An 18,197-nucleotide genomic window follows, 5' to 3' on the forward strand; every position below is an offset into this window, starting at 1 on the left:
AATATAATGAAATGGAGATTTAAAATAATCTCTTAAACTACCCTGATAAAACATGCAATAACTCATATTTAATAGTAAACTAAAACAAAAGTGATAAGTTTAAAGGAAAAACTAACTTAAATACTTAATATTAATACTTCCTTTATTTAAAGGCCATAGTTAACTTACGCTGACACTTCCTTACAGGTCTTGGTACCACCCAGCATTGTCCATTTCCCACCAACCTTGGAAGAAGAATCTACAAACTTAAGATCCGAGCAAACAAATCTTCCCAGATATACCTTCTCCATATAACTGATCTTCAATACGGTGTAAAACCTCAGCTCAGCCTCAACACTCACTTCACCGCCAGCCAAATCACTTGCAAGAAGATTATCACTGAGCTCAAACTTAGCCTTCACTTGTGTCTCTTCATTGCTTTTTAGAACAAAAGATGGAAGTCCTTTATCAGAGAGATACTTGTGATCATGATGCAGGTACATGGTTGCCAATATTAGTGAGAAATTTGCCCGAGGCCCTACATTTCTAAAGGAGAAGACCATGTTGAATTCTGTGGTGATTTGTGGGTAGGAAATACTGGAAACTGATAGGAAAGAGGTTGAGTCCACTTGGACCCCGTATAGGGACTTTACATCAGAATTGGCCGGATCCGTTGCAATGAAAGCACAGATGATTCCAAGAACGAAAAACAGGAGCATCAACCCGCAGGTCATGTCAAAATCCTCTTCAGGCTTAGTCGCAGCTGTGGAAGTGGTGGGAGGTTGCTCCATTGGAACTGAAAGTAGTGATTTAGAGGAGCTGGTATATAATGTAGCCTAGCCGGCATATAATTTTGGGATTTATAGGGGATGACGGTGATAGGGTGGTAGCTGAGGCTCCTAAATGCGGGTAAATTTCACTAACTACCCCAAACCTCAGGGGTAATTTGTGAAATTTACCCTTAGCATGGCACATGGGGTGATTATTTCTGAGAGGGAAGTAATGCAATGGTTAAAAAGAAAAAAAGAAAAAAAAGAAAAAGGAAGGACTGGGTTTGGTGACAGGGGACCATTAACATTTTGAGAGGAAACTTCCAAAGAATTATTAGGCTCATTAGTCATTTGCATAAATATAGTAAAATTTTCTATATAAAAAAAAAAGAGTCATTAAACCTTCAAAGAGATGTGTCACTCCTTCCCATCCGCTTCCAGAAAGATTTATTCTCACAAATATTATATTGAACGTATAATCTGCTAGTCACAGCAGCCCTAATCTATATTATATAATAATATATATAAAACTAAAGACTTTTCAATTTATATCAATTTATAATCTATAATAATATATATAAAACCAATGAAGTTTCATTTCGTATTTAATAAGACGTTTAATTTTTGATTGACATTATTGAAAAACACTTGATTGCATTATATACAAAACCAAAATAGCAGAAGACTAAGGATTTACTTCTAAAATACAAGATAAATCATGAACTATGAATCTTAGATACGTGGTTTGAAACACATACTTTGCTGAAGTGAAAATCAGAAAAACAAAGTTGAGATAGAATCTTGAGAAAACCAAAGATCTTCACCCCAATTTCACAGCAGCCCTAAAGAGTGGGCTCTTCTTGTCAGAAATCTTGAAGAAGAACACTTCTCCTTCTTAGTTTTTGCAAATAGTCAGTTTTTCTCTCTATATTCTGTGTGTATTTTCCAAGAGAAAAGGCTTGTCTTTTTTGGAAAAGGACAAATAATTATTTTATTTAAAATAATATCTATTTGCATTTTTTCTTTTCTGACAAAATAACTAATTAATAAATTAATTAGTTTGATATAATAAAGTTTTAGCTCGAATAGGCTTTGGGTCTATTGTAAGCTCTTAATAGGCCCAAAGTTACAATTGGAATTTGGAAATATAATTCCACTCTAGAATTTATTAATAAAATTATATCCCACAACTCTAAACTTACTAACAACATTTGGAAAAAATTAGTTTGGAGAAAAATTAGGAGGTGGGAAAAAATCACAAGGACACAATAATTTATTTTTAAAGTTCATATGAAATACCAATATTCTCTCTTTTATTATATTTAAATTTGACACTATGTGACCCCATGTATATATGCATACAGACACTTCCAAACATAATCATTTAAGGCTATACAATATAGCTCTCATTGACCAAAAAAAAAAAAAAAAAAAAAATTCAGCAAGGAGCTTTAATGTGTTAAAATTTCTAATGAACTCATATCAATCTCAAAAGTAGAGAAAAACTTATGAATATAAATATTATCAAAATCTCAAGGGTTTCAAGTCAGTCAAAGAGTTTTGAATTTGAATCCATTTTGTTTTTCACCTTTTCTTTATATGCATTTAAAAAAAAAAAAAAAAAAAATCTCATCAAGATTTTCTTGTATTTGCATTTTTTTTTTTCTCTTTTATCTACCCTATCTCTCCATTATGCATTTTTTCTTCTACCACCTTATCTGTCCAATTAGCATTTAATCAACCATGAGCGGTGGCTTCACACTACTGATATGGGAAGCCCTTTTTTTATAAATAACGCATCATAGTATATTAGCACTATATCAAAGGTAGCCATTTCCATTATCTTTCAAAAAATTGAAAAAATACAAAATTTTTCCAAGGCTCATATCAATACTTGATTTAGAAACTCAAGGTTCTTAAATTCTTAATAAATATTTGTTTCACGACCTTAACCTACAAGTAAGTTTAATATTGAGTAAATAAGTGTGCATATACTAAAGTAGAATACAATGTGTACTTGACTTTTATGTATCGACACAAGAATTCGTATATTATCAAAAAAAAAAAAAAAATCGTATTTATCTCAATATAGTCCAGCATTTTGTTATGATACATACACAATTTCCAAGTAATTTCTAAAATTTTCAATATTTTTAGATTTTTGAATAATCAACGAAATTTTTAAAAAATGCAAATAAAAAATGCCCTAAAAAAATAGAAAGAATTAAACTAGGACAATAAAACAACACCCACTTCAGAAATTTTTTTCTCATCGACACAACACTTGTTTTTGGCATTATAAAAGTGAAGAACAATGAAAAGCATAACATCTTTGGGGGATATTAAATTTATTTTTTGAAATTTTCTTTCACAAGTCAACAAGTTATTTTTTATTTTTTTCCTTTTTCAAAGGTTCACCAAGCAATTTTCTGGACTGTGACTTAGGTTATGTTTGACATAAACTTAAAAAGTCATTTTTTTTTAATACTATTTATCTTATTTTTGCTACTATTTACGGGTTTTATTACACTTTTTGATACATTATACTATTTTAACTACCTTTTAGCATTATAGTACTTTCAACAAAAAAGTTTCAATTTTAGCTAAAGAAATTGTTCTCAAACGTTAGGTTGACTATATTTCCTAGGTGTGAATATGACCAACAACGTCACAGTGGTGACAAATAGGGGGCAAATTCAACTTTTTCTTGTAACCTAGGAGGAGGTTTAGACATTGCTTTAATTTAAAATACTACTACTTATCCCATCCAAAAAAAAAAAAAAAAAATACTACTACATATTTACTCTTTCACACTAACTTATTAGTATAACTGTTAGTTGTGTATTGCGAAATGTCAATGTTTATGTTGGCAAAATCCTATAATTATGAAGGGAAAAATGATTTGGAAACACAAGCTGAAGGGCGGTATGGAAAACTTTGACATCTTAGACATATCTACAATTGAGATGCCTACTAACACTGAATGCTACACTTCACGTTCATCTATATATTTGTCAAAATGAGAAGTGGCAATCTCAATGCAATAGGATGTAGTAGGATGTGCATAAATATATTTTTTCTCATTTGGTTTTCTCATCTTTTGATTTTTCTTTTTGAATTACGTATTAAAAAAATCCCAATCAAGTATGTTGGCTTGTGTGTAAAGAACATGATCAAAAATCTAAAAATCTTAAGGTGAGTTTGTTTTGGCTTCAAACCATTTCAAGAAATCATTTTACACCTTACCGTATATTTGGTTGTACATGTAAAATTAAATATTCTAGAAAAGCATTTCATTTGACCGTAAAATAAACTCAGAAATTGTTTTACGTTTCACACTCAGATGCGCAGAGAGAGAGAGAGAGAGAGAGAGAGAGAGAGAGAGAGAGAGAGAGAGAGAGAGAGAGAGAGAGAGAGAGAGAGAGAGAGAGAGAGAGAGAGAGAGAGTAGAAAAAAGAAAAGGAAGTTAGTAAAATTTACCCTTAGCCTGACACATGCGTGATTAGTTCTGAGAGGGAAGTAATGTGATTACTTCTGAGAGGGAAGTAATGCAATGGCAAAAAAGGGAAGGATTGGGTTTGGTGACAGGGGACCATTAACATTTGAGAGGGAAACTTCCAAAGAATTATTAGGCTCATTAGTCATTTGCATAAATATAGTAAAATTTTCTATATAAAAAAAAGAGTCATTAAGGTCTGGACAAAGATCATCCCAAAGTCCTCTCCTCTCAGGGCTGAAGCTGAAGCCATTCTCTGGGCTTTGCAACTTGCTAAGGGGGAACATTAGCAAAATCAGCTTGCCGCAGGACCCTTCCTTACACCTTTTATTTATTTAAATATACTATTCTATCCTGCTTCGGTCAAATTTCATGGCTCTGTTTGGAGTCTCTCTGTTTTTATTGCTACTCATTGCTCTGTTTCCAAGCCTCTGTTTTGCTGATGACCCAAGTGTTTTCTATGACCTTCGTCTCTCTTACATCACTGCATCACCTCTCGGCGTTCCTCAACAGGTTCACTTCTCAGCTTTCTCTCTTTATTTTATAAAGATTCTTTTTCCATGTGGGTGTGCTTTGTTTTATTTGTAGATTGTAAAAATGGGAGTCTAGTTTGATTGTTTTTTTTTTAATATAAAAAATTGAGTTTTGTTGTGGTTTGAATCTTTTGGAAGTGACATTAGAGATGATGCTTCTATACGGTTTATGCTATGTATATTGGAGAATGAAGTTTAAGTTGATTGAAGTAGAGTTGGAAGTTCATGTTTCAAAGGTTTTATATGACCCGATTTTTGTTGAATTAGAAAGAGTAATGTTGAAGTTGATCAAAATTTGAGTGACTTTACCTATTTTATTAAATTATGGTTTGCAGGTTATTGCGGTTAATGGAAAGTTTCCAGGTCCCCTAATCAATTCTACTACTAATGACAATGTTAATGTCAATGTACATAATGATTTGGATGAAAATCTCCTGATGACCTGGTTTGTTCCAGCACAATATAATATTATTTTAGTTTTTTTTAAACATTAATTTTGGCTTGGAGTGGCCTTTGACATATTTGGGATTAATGTTTGTGGCAGGTCTGGGATTCAGATGCGGCGTGACTCTTGGCAGGATGGTGTTCTTGGCACAAATTGTCCAATTCATCCAAAAAGGAATTGGACTTACCAGTTTCAATTGAAGGATCAAATTGGAAGCTTTTTCTACTTCCCATCTCTCAATTTTCAGAGAGCATCTGGTGGCTTTGGTCCTATCATTATTAATAATCGGGTTATAATCGCAATTCCTTTTGCACAGCCAGATGGGGATATCACCATTACAATAGGTGACTGGTATATCCAGAACCATACGGTCAGTATTTGTTTCTATGTTGGTGTTTGCTTGTGGACATTGTAGTGGGATTGTAGATTTAACTTTTTTCAAATTTTAGGCACTGCGATCAGCTCTTGATGCTGGAAAAGGCCTTGCGATGCCTGATGGAGTTCTCATCAATGGAAAGGGGCCTTACAGATACAATACCACCCTCGTACTTGATGGCATTGAGTATGAAACCATTCAAGTTGATCCAGGTAATGTTTTTTCAGCATTGGTAGGGAAAATGTGTTAAAACATTTCCTTTCTTTTTATTCTTGCTTTTGTTTTCACAAAAATTTTGTTTTCCACGGCATATCGGTCTTTACTCTTTATTCTCTTGGGTAGCTATCGTGTATCTGGTCATCAGTTAATGCCTGAGTTCCTCTTTTTATTTAATGTTTTCAGTTTAGTGATTTTGTTGGAACTTGGAAGTCATTTTTCTCAATCAACTTCTTGACATCTTGTTTTGTTTAATTTTTATGCCTACTAAATTTAAATCTTTAAGTTTCATTGGTTTCCAATGGCCCATAGTAAGCCCAATCTTGTGCTACTTATAAAATTACTGGTATCAGTTTGAGATTGTAGAGTTTTGTAGAACACGCATAGACGTGCATATGGAGAATGGCCATACAACATCATATTATTTTAGTTCTTCATTTTTGATTTTATGATATGGATTTCTTTGTTGTTTATGTTTCCTTGCAAATGGTTTTAGCAGTTTGAGATATTAATTGGCTATAGCATTATGTTTTGCAGGCAAAACATATCGAATTCGTGTGCACAATGTTGGAATTTCAACTAGTTTGAACTTTAGAATTCAAAACCATTTTCTGCTTCTAGCAGAAACAGAAGGATACTATACAACGCAACAAAATTTTACTTCCTTAGATATTCATGTTGGGCAATCTTATTCGTTTTTGGTTACCATGGACCAGAATGCAAGTTCTGATTACTACATCGTGGCAAGTGCTAGATTTGTGAATGAATCTCTTTGGCAAAGAGTGACCGGTGTTGCTGTTTTACGCTATTCCAATTCCAAAGGACCAGCAACTGGTCCTCTCCCTGACCCACCAAATGATTTTTATGACAAGTCATGGTCAATGAACCAAGCATTAAGCATCAGGTTTGTTTTCATAACACCTTGTTCGTTTAGGAGTATCATGTCTTGGATAGCTTGGTTTCTCATGAGTCAGGACACATCACAAGCAGTAATCAAGCCTAATATTAGTGTAATTCATGCCCAAAAATTACAGAATCTTCTTCTTTGAGTAGCTGCCTCTGCAGATGGTGCAGTTAGGTGTAATTCATGCTTTAAGTCGATGCAGATAAATGATGGGGCAGCAACTTTAGTTGCACTCCCCTTCTTTTCTTTTTGATTTATGTTTCAGTGAAATTCTTGTAATAGAAGTTTAATTGTTAATATGCTTATATTTAAAGATTCCATTCTATATTGTTTAGGCAAAATGTATCTGCAAGTGGAGCTCGCTCTAATCCTCAAGGTTCCTTTCACTATGGTCAAATTAATGTGACTCAGACCTATGTGATAAAGACTGTGCCACCAGAAATAATTAATGGGACGCTTCGAACCACACTTAACGGGATCTCATTTGTCAATCCTGACACACCAATCACGCTTGCTGACAATTATAATGTGATGGGAGCTTATAAGCTTAATTTTCCTGATCAGCCTCTTAACAGAACACCCCGGCTGGACAGATCTGTTATTAATGCTACATATAAGGGATTCATAGAAATCATATTTCAGAACAACGACACCATGATGCAGAGTTTTCATGTAGATGGCTATTCATTTTTTATGGTTGGGTAAGAATCTTTCCTTTGTTTATACAATGTCTCATTTGCCTTAAGGTATAAGCATTGTAAGAAATTGATTGATTGAGTGCAGGATGGGTACTGATGTGTGGACAGTAGACAGTAGAAGTAGATATAACAAGTGGGATGCAATTTCTCGCTCCACTACACAGGTTTGTTCTTCATGTAATACAAGGGAATCATAGAGCTAATGTGAATAAATTTCTTCAACCGCTAGATTCATAATTTTTAAAATTTCTATAAGAAATTAACGTTCTTAGAAGTGAGAAATGCTAGTGTACTTATATTGTTAATGATGGTTTCTGTGTGGCCCAGTTGTGTGTCTTGTGTTGAACTCTCAGTTTTTTTGTTGTGTAGGTTTTCCCTGGGGGATGGACAGCGGTCCTTATTTCTCTGGACAACGTTGGAGTGTGGAACATTAGAACCGAAAATCTTGATAGATGGTATCTAGGCCAAGAAACTTATATGAAAATTATCAATCCGCAGGAAAATGGTGCCACGGAGATGGGTCTACCTGACAATGTTTTATATTGTGGTGCCCTCCAAAACTTAGCAAAGTATGTCTAGAAACTTAGAAACTCGTTCTCTCTTTCTAGTGCACTCACATTCATACACACTAACTTCTTTAATTCTTCTTTTGTTGGCACTTTTAGTGATCAAAACAATTCTGCAGGATCAGTTTTAAGAGGAAACTCAAAACTGCTTTTCATTTTGCTGGTGGCGTTCTTTGCTTTGATTAACATTTCAAGCTAAACTTTGCTGCTGATTGGTGAGAAATATGATACCAAACTGTGACGGCTTTGTCCTGACTCTGTTGCAGGTGTGATGTTAGTGTTGGAGATGTTTGTGAGACATATTCATAGTTTAAGTTTGCAAACCTTTGTCAGTACAAAATTTTCTGGTTCAAAGGACAACCATTTCCTTCTTTTTTTTTTGAAAAAACATATCGGGTTTACACCTATTTCTTGTAATTTAGGCAACTGGTTATCCATCATTTCTTCTAGTCTTTCAAGTTACAATAATTATGATTAATTCATTCTGATATGTCCTCTGTTAAATGATTGTGCTGCATGTGCTCTATCTATTTGATCTTATTGAGAAAAGGGTCTACTGAATTCATAATATACCACACAAATGCAATGCTATTTGATTTATTATGGACATCTTTTGTCATCATTTGGGTAATAATTCCATTCAATATGGGCGGTATGTGCTTCAAATGACAGGGATAAATAAATTATAATAATGTTTCTAGTTTTTTCTCACATGCTTTTCCAGCGTAATTGTTTTGGGGCTACTATATAGTGGACTGCAAACAGGGGACATTTCACCATAGGTTCTATTGAACTATGGATATGTCATTATTTTAGAATTTGAATTGTGCCATACCCCATGCCCCATCACCCTCCAACTCCTCCCTTCCACTTCAATTTTGTATTGAAGCCTTATAAGTTAATTTTCCAAAAAGATTTCTCACTCGCATGACATATCTGCTGTGTCCACTATCCCATATTTGGCTGTCTTAAAATAGCAATCTATTTCGTTTGAAAAAGTGTATATGCTATATTTTATTATTTTCCTAAATTTTAAAAAATTTGTGGATTTTACCTTATTTATTGAGTCATGTAATTTAATCTATGCGAATAATTTTATTAATTGAGTTGAAGGACATTCCTCTACATAGGTTTGGACGAAAACATTGTCTATCAAGAATTTGCTCTCATTTTTAAAATTGTTGAGTGTCCAAATTAATAGGACAATTTTGGTAACTTATTTTTAGGGATGCACAAAGAACAAAATTGATCCTACACTGACCATTGAATTTTATAGTTCCAATGATACCTCCGTCTGTCCCCAAAGAAAAAAGTATAAATTTTGATCCGACAACAGATATGGGGCATAGTCCCCTTAAACAAGGAGTCAAAAAACCCACAACAAAGTCATTCTAGTTCAGTGGCTCAGCTAAGCTAAGGAGACTGTCCTGCAAAATCTTTCAATTAAGTGGTTAATCATCATGGTATTCTAAAGTCTATCACATCAAATCGAGACACATAATTTCTTAGTCATTTTTGGAAGTTTATATATCTATATATGGGATGAATATTCTATAGTCATGTCCAGGTGGAAGACGCTAACTCAAGTCGCCTCTTTACTCCTTTTTTCATTAAGCAAAAAATAAATAAAGGGAATGAATAAAAATATTTTTGGTATTTGGTAGGAATGCCTTAAGGAACAAGAAATGAAGGAATTTGTTCCTTAATCAATTTACAAGAATTCTATATCAATGCAAGGCACAGTAAAAGTCTCTTTCCATTTCATTTTGCTCCTAATTTCTCCTATCTTAGATTTCAATATGTCTAGAGGCATATCAGAATTGACAACAAATTTCACACATATTTGAGGTGGCAAGTTATTAATGGTGAATGATAAAAAAATGTCAATGGTAAGCCTATATAAAAATCAATAATTAACTACGAACTCAACAAGTGTGAAATTTGTTGTCAAAACTATTGTGTCTGTAGCATTGCTCCTCAGATTTTGATTCTCTCTCTCAAATTTCAGAGTGAGCCTATTAATCCATTTATGTAAAAAAGTGATAATGACCCTTGTACATGTGACAAGGATTTCGATTAGGTGCAATATGTGACAATGTCTAATCTACTTATCTCAAGGTTCAAAACTCTTTTTTTAGCACCATAATTTCTCTACTAATTTAATGCTCCTCGTCTATTTTTCTCTCTCATATATATTACATGCTCCACATACCTTCTCAAAGCTTGTTAGAACAAGATATATTTGGTTTGCAGTAGATTTCTGCATCATCCACATTATTTGATTGTACATTAAAATATTAGATTTCTGAAAGCAACAATAATTTCACCATCTAGTTTTTTCACATTACTGAGCTATGGCTCCATAGTACTTTCTTTAATTTGGTTATGTATTGATGGAATAAGGATTCTAATTGCCTTCTGATAGGCTGATTCCTCAAAGAGTGTAATTCCCAGCTTTCCACAGTCCAAGTATAGGCAATTACAAAATAGCTTAAGCATTAATAACATAGTTTGGAATTACAAATTTTTTTCAACAAGATCTAGTAAATAGACAAAACTTACCAAAAGATCTGGGCATTAAGATACCTAGTCCTTCTAGTAATCAAAATCCCAATAAGAAAATAGGTACCATGTTTAGTTTCACGTCAAAATCACCTACCACAAGTTTAGGCAAGTTGTCCAAGTCTGAAGGTTTTTTTACTTGTCATGCAAACTCAGTTACGCGAAATATTGAAACTTTCAGCACAACTTCCATCCTGTTGATCAACTCAAAGACACATACATCCCCTTCCTTTATACCATCGTCTCTAGCAAATGGTTTCCATCCCTTGCCGATTGTCTTGGGTGAAGTTGTACCATTCTTGAAACAAAACTGGCAAGGCCACCATTTTCCACTAGAAGCCTGAAGCTTGACATTTTTTTTCCCACGAGCATACTTTTTTGCAAATTCAGGACAGACATACTGCACAAGATAGTAGAATTGCAAATAAGCATATTTCAAAGTGACTTTTAAAACACTTCAAGAGCTAATCATATATATACAATAAAGGCTCACCATAACATTGCGTTTTAAACTATATGCCGGAATGACACGGATGAAAGAAGGATTTTTTGGCTTGAACATTCTGGCTGCTTGCAATGCCCTTTTTCCTCCTCCAGATAACACAGATCCTCTTGTTGAAGACATGGGAAGGTTTTCTATAATGATCAATTCAGTATCTACTTCCTCTCTTACAGACAACTCTTGTGGAGTAGACATTTCACTTTCATTCAAATTGCCCTGCCTTTTTTTATCCCCATTAGATGGATACTTAATCTCAGTAGTAGTCATATCAAACACAAGAATGTGGAATTTTGAGTTCCCTTTGTATTAAGACTAGGAAGTACCCATAATTGATAGAATGATACTCGACAAAATCCCTCCAGCTGCCACGAAACCAAATATTGTTGTTAGCCTTCTCCAACCTCACTTGCCAAGTGCAGCCATTAGGAACAGCAAGTGTAGCAACGCTAGAAAGTTTATCCCCATGTTCCCTTACAAACTTTTTCAGGGAGCCTCTGTGGGCACAAAATCTAGTTACATTTTCTTAATTCCAATATAAAATTAAATCAAGAAAATTGTGCTTCCAAGGTTTACATTAATGGCTTCCGATCATCACAATTGCAATAGTGATCTTTGCAGCAAAGCTACACCAAACCATAACTTGAATGAAACATTTTAGAGGTTGATCAGGCTTTCAGGCTTTTACCATATTTCTAAGTTTTATCAAATGTCCTTGTTTATAGTCTGATCAAATACTCAAAATTGCTTGATGAAATCAGTTACAGAACAATCTAATCAATAAAAATTCGACAAACACAAAGTTCAACAATGATGTAGTTATAAGGAAAACATGTGATCTAGAGAAACTCTTTAACTATCTCATGGTTCATCATTTTCTCCAACATTTTAATCATTGACCACCACTCTGGCTTCTTTTGAGAGTTCAGAAACTTTGGTTAGCTATATATTTGAAATTTTGCATAAGAAAATCGGTTGGTCTACCATAAAATAAACTCAGAACTATGCTTCCAAGTTCCAAGTCATTATCAAGAAACTTGGCTTTAATTTGACTCACTTTAAATGAACAAAACTCCTAACCATCATAACATTCAAACTAGACAAACAATATATTGGAAATAGCCACATATCTAATTGGATACATCTCACTTTCTAAGGTGTTTCCTATGTTACAAAGCAGAGGTCAGTGACCAACAAGAACCAGGGTACCCGTTTGGTGCATACAAAAGCACAAAAATCATATATATAGCTAAAATACAAAACTCACCCTCTAAGTTTCAGATTTTATCATTTCAGTACTCGAAGTTTGCCCTTTATCATTTTAGTCTTCTAAATTTCAATTATACTCAATTCAATCCTCAGTTTAATATCCATCAAATTGTACCGTTAACTTATACAAAACACGCCGTTTTACACTTTAATTATTTTAAATTTGTTTTCTGAATTTTAGAAAAAAAAGTTAATTTAAAAAAAAGTTAATTTTTTTTTTAAAACCTAAACCCAAAACGGTGTCTCCCTTCCCACCCGTGAAGAACACCCCCGAAGAACAAAATCTGAAACCCAAGTCCAGCTATATATATATATATATATATATATTGTCCCTCATTATGATTAACCAAAATAACTAAAAAAATAATTAATAATCAAAATATAACAAGATTTAAGCTAAGGTAGAAGAGAATCAAAGAAATATCTTTCTCTTCTGGAAGACTTGGTTGGCGCGTGGACCATTGTACATCCTCGGCGCGTGATCTAATGGTGGCAAATGAGGCAAACGATCATCAGAATCAGCTGAAGATGGAGCTGTGGAGAAGAAGGAACCGCAGAGAGGAAGGGTATTCTGGTAATTACAAAACTTTGCTTTTGCTTTAGCTTTGGCTTCTCCAAGTGATTTCTTCAATATTTGCCTCTGCAACGCCATAGCTTCGCCAATCAATAACCCACAGAGATTGTTCAAGGTTATTCTTCTTTTGAATACTTGGGTTTCAGATTTTGCTCTTCAGAGGTGTTCTTCAGGGGTGAAGAAGGAGTCGCCGTTCTGGGTTTAGTCTGTATTTGTGTTTTTTTTAAATTAACGTTTTTTCTATAATTCAGAAATTTAAAAATATACATTAATAAAAGTGTGTGGGAGTGCAATACAAACTTAGAAAACTGAAATGATAAAAAATAAAATTTATAAGGTAAGTTTTGTATTTTAACCAAAAATAAAAAAGAAAAAACAAGTGATTTCAGATAAACTTGTTGGATATTTTTAAAATCCAAAAAATTGGACTGCTCAATTGTCCAAACTCCAAATAATTATAACTTACTTGATATAAGTTCAGTAAAATTTGTATTCAAATTGAAGTTCAGGATGGTTACTTTCCAATAAAATAAACCTTACTCAAAAAAATTGTTAGTGGATAAAATGTCATGATCAAAACAGTGAGTAAAAATTATTTTTCAATATCGATTTCAAAGTGGTTTGAATACTTTTAAATTGTGATTACTTCCGAATTATTGTAAAATCTTTAAATTCCCTTGGTTGACATATGTCAAGCTCATCATTGTGGCTGAAAATCAAAATTTATTTATAATTACAAAATGCGGTGTTTACACCAAGGCAATACAAGAGCCCTTCGTGCCCTTAGGGCAAATGATTTGAAAGCATCTGCCACTCTAAATGAGAATTTTGTTTCAACTAAAAAAAAAGAAGAAAAAACGACATTTTCTCTCTCCCCTGTAGGTGTCTTACTTTTCTCTTCAATAAGAGTCTTTTTCTCTCTCAACTAGCTAAGAGCTTCCTCTCTCCCTTAAAAATCTGTCTAAGGGCTTTTCTGGGTCTGCACCAGTTTCTAAATTGGCTATAGCCCTTTCTTTTTGCGTGGTGACTGCATGGATCAAGGAGTGGTGAATGGTTTGGAAAAGTTAAAGCTTACAAAGGAAGAAGAAGAGGATATTGTTATTGCAAACATTAGCAACTCTGAAATCCTTGAAGAATGCTCATTGAGCTTATTTGGGCGTTTACTTTCAGATCATTATCAAAATATAAGAGCTCTAAAGAATACTCTAAAGGCAGCATGAAAGATGGGCTCTAATTTAAGGATTGTGGAGGTAGGGAATAATCTTTTACAATTTAAATTTAGTTCAAGATGTCAGTTAGAGTGGGTTGAGAAAAGCGGGCCTTGAAATTTTGACAACAATCTTCTCCTTTTATGCCGGTGGAAGAAAGGCTTAACATAAAAAAATATCAGTTTCTCCAGCTCCCCTTTTTGGGTGCAGATTTAGGGCTTACCATTTGAGAATATGACTGAAGTAATTGGGAAGGAAATTGGCAGTAAGATTGGAAGGGTGCTAGAAGTTGACAAGCGGGCTATGCAAGCGGATCTAGCTAAATTTTTAAGAATAAGGGTAGAGGTTCCAATTGATAAACCTTTCCATAGGGGGGGATATGTTAAGAATGAAGAAGGTGGAAGACATTGGGTTGATTTTAGGTATGAGAGACTACCTAATTTTTGTTACATTTGTGGCTTTCTTGGGCATGATGAAAAGCATTGTCAAGCTAGTCCAATGGAGCAACGATTAGGGAGGCAATATGGTGAATGGTTGAAGGCTGGTGGAGTTATAAAAAATGGAGGTAATAAGGATAAGTTGAAGATACAGTTTGAGGCTAAAAAAGGGGGCTCACAATCTAGGGTGGTGGACGGTGGGGCTGGTGAAGAGACCGGAGCTAAAAGGAGGAGCTCGCTTGCTGTAATGGAGGCCGATGGAGCTGATGAAGGGAGTGGTTCAGCTGATATGATGGATGCAGTCCCCTTGGGCATGGTGGAAGGTTCTGTCACGTCAACTCATAGGGAAATGGGAAGGCAGATCAGATGGGATGATATTGCTCCAGAAGCTTCGAGTAAGGGGCTGGATAGGACATCATGTGAGGAGCAAAAGGGTGCTAGAACCGAAATAGTTGGGAATGAATTGCATGGGAATAAGGTAAGTCAGGAAGTAACTGAGAAGAGGAATGGGCCGGCTTTTAAAGAGGATGAAATATTAAGCCCAATTGGGTCTAAAGGAAAAGGAGGCTTAAGTGAGGACAAGGAAAGTAGGCCGGTTATAAGAGAGGCTGAAGTTTTAAGCCTTTTAGGGCTGAAAGGAAAAGAAAGCTCAAGTGAGGCTCGAGGTAGTCAGCCACAAAGCCCAGGTTGGTTATGTAAAAAAGTAGTTAGAGGCAAAATTAAGAGCATGGCAAGGGAAAAAGGAAAGACCCAAAATATTGAGAAGTCTAAGCAAGCCTGAGAGGTAAGTAAAAAAAGAAAATTTAATGATGATATGTTGTTTGTATGGGATGATAGAGCTCAAAAACATTTTTGTGAGGAGAAACATGGAGATGGGGTAAATTTTTTTACTGAAACGATGGTGACTGCTGAGTAGCACCGCCTGGACCAATGATTACTCTAGGATGGAACTACCGGGAGCTTGGGAACCCCCAGTCAGTTCGAGTGTTGCGCGAACTTGTGCAACGTTGGAAGCCCAAAATTGTCTTCTTGATGGAGACAAAAATGAAGAAATATCAGATGGAAAAAGAGAAATTTAAAATTGGTTTGTTGAATGGTCTAATTATTCCTAGTGTGGGGAGGAGTGGGGGTTTAGCTATGTTATGGAGTAGGGACATAAAAGTGGAAATTCAAGGCTATTCAGGGAGTTACATTGATGCTTTTGTGACTGACCTGGAATTTGGTTTTCAGTGGCGCATCACGGGTTTTTACAAAAATCCTAAAACTCATCAGAGAAAGGAGTCGTGGGATCTTTTGAAAAGCCTTAGCCAAAAGTATCAACTGCCCTGGCTATGCTTTGGTAATTTTAATGAAATTGTGTCGGTAGAAGAGAAATTGGGTGGGGTGCAAAGGTCTCAAAAACAAATGGATGAGTTTAGAGAAGCAATACACCATTGTAGGTTCAAGGATCTAGGTTACTGTGGTCCTGAATTTACCTAGTGTAATATGCAGGAGGGTGAGAGTAGATTGTATTTAAGATTGGATTGTGCTTTGGCTACTCTTGAGTGGGTTGATTATTACAAAGATATAAAAGTGCATCATTTGTTGGAATTCACATCTAACCATTGTGCATTACTTATTTCTGGTAATACTGTTGTTCAGAAGCATCCTAATCGACGTAGATTTCAATTTGAAGCGATGTGGGTAAGAAGGGAGGAATGCAAAAATATCATCCAAGAAGTCTGGGATGGCAGTCAAGAATTAAATTCTCCTATTGGGATAGCTGCTAGATTAAGTCATTGTGCTGAAAACCTCTTTAAATGGAACAAAATGGTGTTTGGGCAAATTCCTAAGCAAATTCAAAAGAAGAGGGAGACTCTCAGTACTCTAGTCTGTAGAGATAAAGATGGCAGCTTAGGAAGTGAGATTAATGTGATAAGAAAGGAGATTAATGAGTTATTGGATAGTGAAGAAATTATGTGGCATTAGAGATCGAAGGTGCAATGGTTAGGCCTTGGGGATCGAAATACGAAATACTTCCACACTAGGGCTTCAGATAGGAGAAGGAGAAATACTATCAATAGTATTATGGATGAAAATGGGAATTGGCATGACTCTATTAATGGTATTGCAAAGGTGGCTATGTCATATTTTAAGAATCTGTATTCTACTTCTTATCCAACTCGCATCTCAGAAGTCCTAGATACTATCCCAACTAAAGTCACTGAAGATATGAATCAACGCCTTATTTAAGAGTTCACAAGGGAGGAAATGGAGGTAGCTCTAAAATAGATGCACCCAACAAAAGCCCCAGGTCCAGATGGTATGTCTGCTACTTTCTTTCAAAAATATTGGGGTATTGTTGGTAATGATGTCATGTGCATGGTATTAAATGTGCTTAATTCTAATATGTCTATGGTAGAGATAAATAGAACAAACATCACTCTGGTGCCAAAAATAAAAAACCCCACAAAAATGACAGACTTTAGACCTATTAGTCTTTGTAATGTTGTTTATAAACTCATATCAAAAGTGTTAGCCAATCATCTTAAAATTATCCTTCCTAAAATTATATTAGAAAATTAGAGTGTGTTTCTCTCTAGGAGACTTATTACTGATAATGTGCTTATAGCTTTTGAATTTATGCACTATTTAGAACATAAGAAGGATGGTAGGGAGGGTGTTATGTCAATAAAGTTGGATATGAGTAAAGCATATGATAAGGTAGAGTGGCGTTTTATTAAACAAGTGATGGAGAAAATGGGCTTCCATGAAAAATGGATCGAGTTGATCATGCATTGCATCACCTTTGTATCTTATTCATCCTTGTTAATGGTGTTGCTTATGATAGTATTACTCCTACAAGGGGTCTCCGTCAAGGAGACCTAATTTCACCTTATATATTTCTGTTGTGCATAGATGGTTTTTCCTCCCTTATTAATAATGCTACCATGAATCAAAGAATTAGTGGAGTATCAATATGTAGAGGTTGTCCCAAGATCACTCATCTGTTTTTTGCAGATGACAGCCTATTATTTTGTAAGGCAAATAGTCAAGAATGCCAAACTCTTATTGATGTTCTCCAGCTATATGAAGCTGCATCGGGTCAGAAAATCAATGCGAATAAATCTTCAGTCTTTTTCAGCAACAATACCCCAGATGATAGAAGATGTGAAGTGTTGAATATGTTGGGTCCAATACAGGATACCCGACAAAAAAAATACCTTGGCCTACCCTCAATCATTGGCAAGTCAAAAGTCGAAATATTTGAAGAAATCAAAGAGAGGGTGGAGAAAAAATTATCGGGGTGGAAGGAGAAAATGCTTTCAGTGGGTGGCCGAGAGATCCTTATTAAAGCTGTTGCTCAAGCAATACCAACTTACACTATGAGCTGCTTCCAGATCCCAAAAAGTATTTGTGATGAGATTGAAGGAATGATGAGAAAGTTTTGGTGGGGCCAAAGGCGTCGAGAATCTAAGATTGCTTGGGTTAGTTGGAAGATGATGTGTAAGTCCAAGCTAAATGGAGGAATGGAGTTCAGAAATTTACAAGCTTTTAACCTTGCTATGCTAGCTAAGCAAGGTTGGAGGTTGATTTCGAATCCTAATTCTCTAGTGGCCCAAATCTATAAAGTGAAATATTATCTGCATGGTGATGTGTTTAACACAAAACTTGGTTCCAGCCCT

General features: G+C 34.9%; 2 protein-coding genes across 3 annotated transcripts; one reads left to right on the plus strand and one right to left on the minus strand.

The window, feature by feature from the left end:
* The first annotated feature begins 4,496 nt into the window (after positions 1–4,496).
* Positions 4,497–8,395, plus strand: LOC126726419 (monocopper oxidase-like protein SKS1). Of its 2 annotated transcripts, XM_050431685.1 has the most exons (9): positions 4,597–4,758; positions 5,114–5,223; positions 5,323–5,593; positions 5,673–5,811; positions 6,353–6,719; positions 7,055–7,420; positions 7,503–7,581; positions 7,787–7,986; positions 8,083–8,395. In XM_050431685.1, exons 1-9 carry the CDS (start codon positions 4,618–4,620, stop codon positions 8,180–8,182), a joined length of 1,773 nt encoding a protein of 590 aa, XP_050287642.1. In that variant the 5' UTR covers positions 4,597–4,617; the 3' UTR covers positions 8,183–8,395. The 2 variants fall into 2 exon arrangements, 1 of the variants encoding a protein (XP_050287642.1); XR_007655860.1 differs by lacking the exon at positions 7,503–7,581 and having other exon boundaries at positions 4,497–4,758; positions 8,083–8,389.
* Positions 8,396–10,388: 1,993 nt separating this feature from the next.
* LOC126726420 (B3 domain-containing protein REM19-like) lies at positions 10,389–13,106 on the minus strand. Its single transcript, XM_050431686.1, has 2 exons — positions 11,039–13,106; positions 10,389–10,945 (listed from the first exon to the last, which is right to left on the minus strand). Exons 1-2 carry the CDS (start codon positions 11,312–11,314, stop codon positions 10,688–10,690), a joined length of 534 nt encoding a protein of 177 aa, XP_050287643.1. The 5' UTR covers positions 11,315–13,106; the 3' UTR covers positions 10,389–10,687.
* Positions 13,107–18,197: the final 5,091 nt, after the last annotated feature.

The sequence above is a fragment of the Quercus robur genome, chromosome 5, assembly GCF_932294415.1.
Source record: "Quercus robur chromosome 5, dhQueRobu3.1, whole genome shotgun sequence".
Taxonomy (NCBI): Eukaryota; Viridiplantae; Streptophyta; class Magnoliopsida; order Fagales; family Fagaceae; genus Quercus; species Quercus robur.